Source organism: Lipotes vexillifer, unplaced genomic scaffold (assembly GCF_000442215.2).
Source record: "Lipotes vexillifer unplaced genomic scaffold, Lipotes_vexillifer_v1.1 scaffold402, whole genome shotgun sequence".
NCBI classification, from domain to species: Eukaryota; Metazoa; Chordata; class Mammalia; order Artiodactyla; family Lipotidae; genus Lipotes; species Lipotes vexillifer.
In genome coordinates, this window is record NW_006798409.1 from 3,398,130 (window position 1) to 3,409,491 (window position 11,362).

Here is an 11,362-nt window from a genome sequence, read left to right on the forward strand (position 1 = left end):
CCTCCCTCCCTCCCTCCCTCCCTTCTTTCCTTCCTTTCTTTCTTATTGAAGCACATTGGACTGGATGGGTCTATTTATCTGTGGTGCTTTCTGGTGAAAAGGATTATTTTATAGGCCTAAACAAACCTTCTCATTTCCTACCTTCATTTACCACAGGCTGTGCTCAGCAAAGCTATCCCTTGTCTGTGGCTGCCTGAGTTCAATGTGCATGTTCGTTTAGGGCCATTTGCACCCAGCTGTAGGGACAGATGTGCCTGCTACATCAGTACTTTTGAATGCTTTGGTATCAGTTATTAAGAAGACAAGGAAAAGAGAGCAGTTAACACAGTCATGAAGCCTTTCTCCCACTCCCCAGCCTCCACTTGCTGTATGCCCCTCCTCCTTTTCCTGGAAGAATTTCTTATGGATATAAAAAGGGGGTTCTTGGGACTTCCCTGGTGGCGCAGTGGTTAAGAATCCGCCTGCCAGTGCAGGGGACGTGGGTTCGAGCCCTGGTCCGGGAGGATCCCACATGCCGTGGAGCAACTAAGCCCATGTGCCACAACTTCTGAGCCTGCGCCCTAGAGCCCGCGAGCCACAACTGCTGAAGCCTGTGCTCCGCAACAAGAGAAGCCACAGCAACGAGAAGACTGCACACTGCAAGGAAGAGCAGCCCCTGCTCGCAGCAACTAGAGAAAGCCTGCGCACAGCAATGAAGACCCAACGCAGCCAAAAATAAATAAATAAATAAAAATTAAAAAAAAAAGATTCATTCATCTAAAAAAAATTAAACATATAAAATAAAAATAAGGGGGTTCCTTCCCAGCCTCCCTCCCCACCTACAGCTCTTAACATCAGGCTAAAAACAATTATTGTATTAATTCGTGAAGCAAGATGCTAAGATCATGAGAAAGGGGGTCTGTCATGAGTGCTTCAATGGAGAAGCAGTCCTCTCCACTGCCCCCTAAGCTCCTCCGATGTGGCCATGTCCTCATAGTCATGGTATGTGGGACCAGGGTACGTGTTTCCCGTATTACGTCCAGTCATTGTCATGTATGCCGAAGCGTAAGATTTGTTACCGGGCGCTCAGCATCCTTGCTGTGTCTCATGGGCTTGGGCTCATGAGACTGTCACCAGCCTTCACAGGCCCAGCATGCAGCCCCTGAACTGGACACTTCACCTTGCACTAAGCAGTTGAGAAGATAAAATTCTGTTGTGGGGAAAATATTTTTAACCCTAGCAACAGGTTAATTAGTCCTAGGAAAATAAAGTAAAAATTTAAATTAGTCTGTTTAGCTTTTTCATGGCTTTAACTTTGACCTTGTAGCCTCACTTGTTAACTTAGCAAGCACTTTCTGAGTGCGCGCTGTGCGCGAAGGCTCTGCCAGGTGCTGGGGTAGCGGGTGGGGCGGTGGAAAGCTTGCCCTCAACAATGGACCCGGGGGTGTGTCCCCGTTCTCCTTAAGAAGCTCCCACCAAAGTTCCTATCCCATTTCTGCAGCTGGCCAGCTCAGCCTTATCTTCTTTTTTTTTTTTTTTTTTTTTTTTTTTTTTTTTTGGTGTTGGGGCCTATGAGTTCCTTATATATTTTGGATATTAACCCCTTATCAGATACGTGATTTGCAAATATCTTATCCTATTCAGTAGGTTGCCTTGTTTTGTTTGTTTCGAGCCCGTGTCCCCTGCATCGGCAGGCGGACTCTCAACCACTGCGCCACCAGGGAAGCCCTGTCTTCTTATCTGTATGGTTTTGGGTTGGCTTCATTCTTATTTTATTTTCAGTCTTATTGAGATATAAATGACATACTGCAGTGTGTAAGTTGAAGGTGTGCAGCATAATGACTTGACATGCGTATATTGTAAGATGATCTCCACAGGAGGTTTTATTAACATATATCACCTCATATAGTTATTAAAAAAAATTTTTTTCCCCTGTGATGAGAACTTTTAGGATCTACTCTCTTAGTATTGGGTTGGCCAAAAAGTTCGTTTGTAACAGCTTACAGAAAAACACGAACGTTATGGCCAACCGAATATTTATTGATTGATTTATTGATTTATTGATTGATTGCGGTACACGGGCCTCTCACTGTTGCAGCCTCTCCCGTTGCGGAGCACAGGCTCCGGACGCGTAGGCTCAGCGGCCATAGCTCACGGGCCCAGCTGCTCCGTGGCATGTGGGATCTTCCCGGACTGGGGCACAAGCCCGTGTCCCCTGCATCGGCAGGCGGACTCTCAACCACTGCGCCAGCAGGGAAGCCCTATTTATTTATTTTTGGCTGCGTTGGGTCTTTGTTGCTGCGTGCCGGCTTTCTCTAGTTGCAGCGAGCAGGGGCTGCTCTTCGTTGCGGTGCAGGGGCTTCTCATTGCGATGGCTTCTCTTGTTGAGGAGCACGGGCTCTAGGCGTGCAGGCTTCAGTAGTTGTGGCACGTGGGCTCAGCAGTTGTGCCTCGTGGGCTCTAGAGTGCAGGCTCAGCGGCCATGGCACACGGGCTTAGTTGCTCCGCGGCATGTGGGATCTTCCTGGACCAGGGCTCGAACCGTGTCCCCTGCATTGGCAGGCAGATTCTGAACCACTGCGCCACCAGGGAGGTCCTGAATATTCATTTTTCACCGAGTCTAATTAGCTTACACACTACAGCTACAGGGTTGTTGAAATAGGCCCCCTGTTGTTCTGGGTTGGCCTCTCTTACGTCCTGCCCTTCTTGTCCCCGGCCAGATGTCACCATCTGCACATGAACCGTACCCAGCCTGGTCGGACCAGGGGCAGTGCGGTGGCCTGCGTGCCGTCCCTTCCGGAACCCGCGCTGGGCTGCCCGCTCTTGCTCCTGCTGCTCTTCTGTCCTCGAGGTCCTGCTGGGCTTCTGCAGCCTCCTCCCACCCGTGCATCCTGCTCCTGTTCTCTTCTCTGCACCTCCAGGTCCCATTTGCCCTGAGAGTCCTGGCTCAAATGCCTTTCCTGGAAACTGCTAGCTACAAACTCTCCCTCCTCCGATGCCATGCAACGCTTTAAATGTCTGGGCCACTTTTAGGGCACCTCCCATGGATTGCTTGAAGCAGGGTTATTTGTGCTCCAGTTCTAACTCCTACAAAGCAACCAGCTCTCTGAACACAGGATTGGTTTTATTTTGGTCCTCAAAGAGCCTAGCGTAGTGCTTTATACCTGGAAGGCCTGTAGTAGCTGTCTGAATAAAAGCTTGAGACAATGAAAAATAAACACCTGGACTTTCTCTTCATCTTGGAATAGATGTCCTGTTCACCTGGGTGAGAACCCAGAATTTCACAGGTTGCATCATTAACTAACTAGACCTGAAAATGTGAAGTGAAACAGGAGCCCGAAAGCAGGGGCAGCACAGAAGTAAGCAGAGGCCCCTGTGGTGGAGGAGCTGTTTCTGCGCTCCGGCCGAGACTGTGCTGGCCACCATGGGACGTGGGTAGGCAAGAGAGGAGAAAGAAGGGGAATTGGGAGAGTGATCAGGACCACGGTCTCCAAGGTGCAGATTTTCTAGACCAGCGTTTCTCACTCTCAGCACTGTTGACGTTTGGGCCCCTCCGTCTCGGTTGTGGGCCCATCCTGGGCATTATGGGCGGTGGCGCAGCATCAGTGGCCTTTCCCCACTAGATGCAAGTAGGATTCCTTCAAGCTGTGGCAAGCACAAATGCCTCCCAATATTGCCAGATGTCCCCTGGGGGACAGACTTCCCACCCCACCTCCACCCATCCCCTCGAACCTTATTTTAGTCAGAAAAGTAATATGAGGTTTCCCTATCATAGAGCAGATGAGCTTTTAAAGGACAGAAACGTGTTCTAACTGGCCAAGGTGAAAAGAAGTCCTGCTGGAGGGAGGGAAGAGGATTGCTAGGAAGCGGCAGGCTGCATAGCAGAGGGTTAAGCTCCCAGGGGTTGGTGTCAGAAAGCCCTGGGTTTGTATCCCAGCTCTGCCACTTGCAGGTGGCGCAAACTCAGGCAAGCCAGGCAGTGTCTCTAAGCTTCAGTCCTCCCTTTGTTAAATAGAGATGATACTAGTAGCAACACATGGGCTTGGTATAAGTGACATGCAGGCTAGCACCGAGATGGGGCTTGGTGCTGTGCCTGCCCCCAGTGAAGAAAGAGCCAGCCCTGTGGGACTGAGGCCATTATCTACTCTCTGGTCTCTTGGTTTTATTTTGCTGAGTGTCTCTCTTCCAGCCTCATGTGTCCAGATGGGCTTCCTTCTACCCACACCTGCCTGCCAGTCCCAGACCCAGGAGCCCTGGCAGTTCTGGTGCCCACTGGGTCTCACCCAGTCTGTGTGCCCCAACTTCACAGTCATGGCAGGAGGTGGGGGTCTGGGTGGCCCAGTTCAAGGCAGTGTCCACCCTTGGCCCGTTCCACTGAGACCAGACACAGGCAGGGTTGCCCCGGCCACATCCTTCAGGATGGAGAGGCAGCAGAGCCCACTGGACGAGTCTATTTCTCTTTCCCGAGTTGACTGGTGGCAGTTCATGGAGACCTTCTCGAATAACTCAGTAAAGTGAGGTGCTCCTCTGTATCTCCATAGCATTCTGCTGGCACATTTCTCCCTGACTTTTAGGACGTTGGTTAATTCAGGGCCATTCGTCTCTCTCTTGAGCAGAAGCTCCTTAAGGGAAAAGAGCCCTGAGCGTATTATTCTCTCGCTGCCCCTGTCCCCGGCACACAATGGTACTCTGTGGTGTGGGTGTTGATATTGGGATAATGAACTTAATTCCCAAGGTAGGTGTCTTCGGAGAGTGTTTTTGATGATGAACAGTGATGGGGGTGGGGAGAATGCTGGGATTCCTGTTGAGTGTGCTCCGTTTGTTTCAAGAGTATTCTGTTCATCTTTTTTCTTTTGTTTTATTTTAGCTGGATGACCTCTTCTGGTCCCTTTGTGTCTTCTGACTGCTTGATTAATATGTAGATTTTCCTTTAGGATATCAACTTACGAGTGAAGTGGCCCAACGATATTTATTACAGTGACCTCATGAAGCTTGGTGGAGTTCTGGTTAACTCAACACTTATGGGAGAAACATTTTATATACTTATTGGTAAGTTTTTAAAGCCTTCCCCCAGAATTTTTAGATTAATAAAAATAAAAGTGGTTCACACATGGCTATATTGGGGGGAGTGGATTATCATATGGGATTACTTTTTCTTTGAGTCTTGAGTTATAGAACACAATATGTGTGCACAACAGGCCAGATTGGTAGAAAGCCCTTCAAAGGGTTTAGTGTTCCTATCTATGGCCATGGAAACCACCGAATTGGCATCTCATCAAACAGGCGTTTTCTTATACCTCTCCACACTCCCGCTTCTCAATGAATTAGAAACAGTGAAAGTAAACATTTACTGTATTATTTGGTAATAAGAAAAGAGAGCTAATTTCAAGGATGGGTGTCCTGGCAGTCTTTCTGGTATTCTTAATCTGACCTTCCCAGTCCCTGGAAAAGTTGCCTTCTTTTTGACCTCAGAAGAAACTCCAGGCTGGTCAAGGTGGGGTAAAGAATCCCTGTTTCACATCAGCACATCCGTATCAGGTAAGGAGACGGATCTGAAGTGGCTTCAGAAGTTCCTCAGCCCCTGGTCATCCAAGCATCAGCTTCTCCCTAATGCCCAGGAGAGCTTGATTGGTGTTCAAAAATCAGTAATGGAGAGAAAACATGTGGTTGTGTGTTAGAAGCGCCAGCCAAAGAATACAAGGTGTCTGCTTCCAGCTCTGCCACCAACTGGCAATATTATTCTAGGCAAGCTTCTTTATACCCTCCAAGCTCCGTTGGCCATCTGTAAATGAGTAACTGGGCTAGGTGCAGAGATTCCTAATAGGGCCCACAGATATTGAGGAGGCCCAGTGCTGGGTTTCCTTCAGGGAGCTAGGGAATTTTGTCAGTGTGGGGGGAATGAAACATTTTCCTGCGGGGAGAATCCATAGCTTTCTTAAGGCGTTGGGACGTGGGGGAGGGGGACAGGGGGGCATTTGGGGGGAAAGATTCAAGGTCACCGTCAGGGGTGCTTGCTGGTCTTTAGAAAGACGCAGCCTAAGTTGACAGTAGTTCATGTAGCTATTGTCCCAGGACTTTGGATTTCTGAATGCGGGGGAGCTTTCTCAGCGCTGTATACACTTACCTGGATGCTTTATATGCCACGGGTCCTTCAGCTATTGTGTATGTTGTCCAATGAAAGAACAAATGAACAGCTGCAGATTCTGCCCCTGTGGCTCTAGTTACTTGTTTTTTACGTTGCTTTGTATTTTAATAGCCAGTATATTTAAAAACAATAATAATCTGAGGCCGATCAGTCCTTCCCTTAACACGGAAAATGGCGCAGAACATTTACCAAAAAGGAGTTATTGTAAATATCGTTGTTCTATCTGAGGCAAGTATTTTGGGAATTTTTTTCTCAGAGGCCCTGAAAAAAACAATAGTCTTACTGCCTAGTTCTTGCAGTATTTTATTTCTTATTGAAGACCTCTTTGAGGTTGATTCAGGGCCCTGCTGAAAACTAAGGTTCGGCTTTTCTAAAGTCTCCCCTCTCCTGCAGAGAACAGTGGTGTTAAGTAACAGCAGAGATAAGCCAGAAACTCACTCTCCTGAAGCCTTGGTTTAGGGGCTTGTGAAAGAGCCACTAAACATGGGTTGGCCTTTTGCCAACAGTGTAACCCTAGCACCGAAGACTTCCAAGGATAAAGCATTAAAAGATGTGTTTTAGGGTTAAGTCATGACCAAGGTTGGAAATCTCTGAATCCAGAGTTTACTTCTTAAGACCTGAATAAAATTCTTTATTTGTAAGCATGTGTTCCATTATTTAAATAGAAAAAGAAACAAGAGATTTTATTTTACATGAGGCTCAGTGCAGAGCTCCAATTCTTGGCTAGACCACGGGAGGTGGTCGTTTCAGAAGCAACTCTGTTTTGTCCCATTCGTAGCTTCTGCTTAATTGAATCAAATCTGGCTTGCTTTTTTTCCCCAACTAATTTGTAATAAATTTGGAATGGTTCTGGCTTGATGGGGATAGTGAGGGAAGGATGAGAAAGGAAGATGGGCTCAAAAACGTAAGTCTTTCTCTAAGTGGCCAGAGACAATAAACTCAAAATGAGGACAAGGAAGCAGGAAGTTGACAGTAAAGACTGTAACTTTTTCCAGGTGGTTGAGAGAAACGTGTGATGTCGTCAGTAGGTTGAGCTACTCGTGTTTTCAATTGTTTGTTTTTGTCCAGGCTGTGGATTTAACGTGACTAACAGCAACCCTACCATATGCATCAACGATCTCATCACAGAATACAATAAGCAACACGGGGCCGAACTAAAGCCCTTAAGAGCTGATTATCTCATCGCCAGAAGTGTGACTGTGCTGGAGAAGCTGATCGACACATTTCAGGACGAAGGGCCCAATGGCGTTCTTCCTCTCTATTATAAATATTGGCTACACAGGTCAGTGCTGGCTTGTCTTCATTCTTTTAAAATTCCTTTATTAAATCAGTAGTTTAATATCTTAAAACGAGAAACTAAACACTGGTCTAGATCATTATCTTTTACTTTGCTGATGGATAAACCTGGTGGATACCACCTTGAGCAAGTTAGCATCTCCAGTCATTGGGACAAACGGGCATCCCGTGCCTCCTGGTGGGATGCCCTGGGAAAGACACATCACTGGAGATTTTCCTGCCCAGCATGTTTAAGCTGAATCTAAATCTAAAATAACAATGTCTAAAATGTGGAACATTCTTGATAACAGTCGTCTTCAAAGTGAGATCTCCCAGCAGCAGTGGCAGCCTTACCTGGGAACTTGTTAGAAACGCAGATTCTTGACTTCCACCCTGGACTTCCTAAATCAGAAACTCTGAGTCTGGGGCCCAGCATTGTGTTTTAACAAAGGCTCCAGGGGATTCTCAGGCACTTCAATTTGAGAAGCACTGATGTATACCAATAAGCCTCTACCCTTCAACAATGGCAGTGCCTTAAAAACAAAGAGAAGGTGGGAGTTTTGTGATTAAAGATGACTAAGGAGGCATGACAGTTAAATGCAATATGTGATTCATAATCAGATCCTGGAAGGGAGGAAATAGCCACAAAGAATATTAATGAGACGATGGGGACATTTGAACAGGGAGTATATATTAAATAATGTTATTGTATCAAGATCAAACTTCTTTTTCTTTCTCTTTCTTTTTTTTTTTTTTTTTTTTTTTTTGTGGTATGCGGGCCTCTCACTGCTGTGGCCTCTCCCATTGCGGAGCACAGGCTCCGGCCGCGCAGACTCAGCGGCCATGGCTCACGGGCCTTGCCGCTCCGTGGCATGTGGGATCTTCCCAGACCAGGGCACAAACCCGCGTCCCCTGCATCGGCAGGCGGACTCTCAACCACTGCGCCACCAGGGAAGCCCAAGATCAAATTTCTTGAGAGTGATAATGATATTCTGGTTTTGTAGGAGATGCTTCTTATTCTTTGGAGATACATGCTGAAGTATTTAAGTATAAAGTGTCACGATGCCTGCAACTTATTTTTAAATATCAGCAAAAAACACGCCCACCAAACTGTAGGGGTGTGTGTGTGTAAAGAGAGCAAACATGGGAAATGTTATCAGTTGGTGTGAATATAAGTGAAGGGGGAATATGAGGTTCATTGTACTATTTTTCACCTTTTCTGTAGGTTTGAAATTCTTCAAAATAAAAATTGGGGAGGTACAGAGTCTATACGTTTAAAACTGTTAACAAGGATGTAACTCAACAGTTGCATTTGGAAAGTGTTCTAAAGAAGTAAAATTAGAATAAGTTTAACTTATAATTGATGCTACCCAACTTGATAAAGAGTTTTGAACACAGCCAGAAAGCGGGCAGTCTCAGCCAAAAAACCTAGAGGGTTGCACAGTGTTTCTTTAAAGTAGCTAGAGGGACTTCCCTGGTGGCACTGTGGTTAAGGATCCGCCTGCCAATGCAGGGGACATGGGTTCGCGCCCTGGTCCGGGAAGATCCCACATGCCGCAGAGCAGCTAAGCCCGTGTGCCACAACTACTGAGCCTGCACTCTAGAGCCTGCGAGCCACAGCTACTGAGCCCTTGTGCCACAACTACTGAAGCCCGCGCGCCTGGAGCCCGTGCTCCGCAACAAGAGAAGCCACAGCAATGAGAAGCCCGCGCTCCGCAACAAAGAGTAGCCCCCTCTTGCCGCAACCAGAGAAAGCCTGCGCGCAGCAACAAAGACCCAATGCAGCAAAAATAAATAAATTTAAAAAATTAAAGTAGCTAGAGGGTGAAGAAGTGGTGCAAATAATCATATTCCAGATGATCAGAAGGAGGAGTGACGTCGTTTATAAGGGAAGCAATTCCTAACTCCCTAGTGGACTTTCCATTGCCCTGGTTATGCGGGTAGTTTTCAGGACAATTCAGGGGAGACCAGTGGAAGTCAGAGCTCAGGCTCAGATTCATTTTAACCATATCCATCCTAGCCCACCCCCGAATCATTTCTCATAATGGATAATTACTTAACTAATTGTCTCAAGCAGCAGCATTACATTTCCCTGGTGACTGGGGGCTGTTCTTCATTTTCAGTGCTCAGCAAGTCCGCCTGGGAAGTGCTGAGGGACCAAAGGTGTGGATCGTCGGCCTAGATGATTCCGGGTTCCTTCTGGTTCACCAGGAAAACGGTGAAGTGGTGACTGTGCATCCAGACGGCAACTCCTTCGACATGCTGGGAAACCTCATAATCCCCAAACAGCCGTAGTCCTGTCTGGAGCGTCTGCTGGGCCCCGGGCCACAGCTGGGATGAGCTGGGACAGACGGAAGGGCAGAACCACCGCAGGAGCATTGCACGTCGATTTCTGCCGCCTTTCCTAGCCCATGATCTGGAAAACTAATTCAGAGTTGTAGGCAAATGTTTTCTCCCTCCACTTAACCTGTTAATTCTTTAATTTTGTTCTGTTGTCATTGTATTTGGTATTTGAAGATGCTGGGGTGGAGGGCTGACAAGTGGAAGATTTCATTCAGGTATAAGCCCTGGCGTAGGGTGTGAAATTCTTCTCCCCCCCTTGGAATTGGGTGCCTCTTAATTGGGGAGGGGGTAGTTTTTACATGGAAACAGCAATGGCATAATTCAGATGTTTTCCCAGTAGTGGAGGTCTTTACCCCTAGACTATTAAAAACAGATTTTAAAAGTTTCGGGCCCAGACCATTGGTGAGTTAGAGGTATGGTAACACTGTTTACAAGCATCCAGGGAGGTGTTTTCTTACAGGAACATATATTGGCACTTAGTTATCATTTTATTTTTTTGTTAGTGAAGAAAAGAGAAGGTAGATTTCTAGTGTTACTCTCATCCTGTGGTTTGTGGTCCAATAACAATGTCTACATGGAACAGAGGCTGGTATGGTTGCAATGACCTTGTAGAGGAAATCAGTTAATTGCTTTGACATTAACTAATGAGCTCTCCTTTCATAAGTTTAAATTTACTGCATATTCTGAAGTGATGGGATCAAGTTCAGGGTCCTGAAAGCGTTGATCAGGCAGTTGCGTGGATGCGAGGTGGATGATTTGGGCCTAACAGCTGGGGATGAAGTCTCATTCCACACGCAAAGGAGGATGTGGCGCTCGTAAGCCAGCTTCCGGCTCGCTTCGAAATCCTGCGGAACTGTGCAGTGCACACAGTATAGGAGTACATGGCATTTTATTTGTAACTCACATTTTGTTGCCCCCTTTTCATATTGCCAAAAAAGAGAACGTTATTGCTACTGAATGCCGTCAGTTAAGAGGATGGGTGTGTGTGTGTGAGAGAGAGAGAGAGAGAAACTTTAAAAGAAGATGTTCCAAATATGATGCCCTAAGTGTCTGCATGGAAGAACAAAAGAAAGGAAGCCTTCTGATATACATTTGCTATTTCCAGATGTATTCCATGCTTTTTCCATGTAACTCCTATCTCTGTTGAACTTGAGAATCATACACATTACTTTTCAGCCTGAAAAGGCCAATTTTTGTCCACTTTTCTCTCTTCCTGCCAATCCCAACTGAAATTAGTGGCAAGAAAACTTGATGAGGCTCTCAGCTTTGAACAAAATCCCCTTATTGTGCACTAGCACCCTCTTCATCCGGCTTTACCCAGTCAGGCTAACTCCAGAAACTTATGGGGGTTTCAGTATAAAATCTGTCTACCTGTAGCCAGGCACAGGCAGCCACATAGGAAGGAAACAAATAACACGTTTAGTTAAGTCCACCAACCCAATATGTGTGTTTTGGAAATGTAACTTGAAAAGAACTTCAGAAGTAATTTTTGCAAATAAGGCTTCAATTAGAATTATTCTTCCAAAAAAAAAAAAAGAACAAAAACAAAAACAAAAAAACCACTCTCTCCTAAATGCCCAAGTCTAAATAAAAGTTTAAAGTCCACAGCACCCCAAAATT

At 46.3% G+C, this 11,362-nt stretch overlaps 1 protein-coding gene across 1 annotated transcript in view; it reads left to right on the plus strand.

Moving 5' to 3' along the window:
- HLCS (holocarboxylase synthetase) overlaps positions 1-9,694 on the plus strand; it is a 194,478-nt gene extending 184,784 nt beyond the window's left edge. The window contains exons 8-10 of the mRNA XM_007470506.1: positions 4,914-5,028; positions 7,193-7,406; positions 9,523-9,694. Coding sequence (XP_007470568.1) covers positions 4,914-5,028; positions 7,193-7,406; positions 9,523-9,694 — 501 coding nt within the window. The remainder of the gene's footprint in view (positions 1-4,913; positions 5,029-7,192; positions 7,407-9,522) is intronic.
- Positions 9,695-11,362: the final 1,668 nt, after the last annotated feature.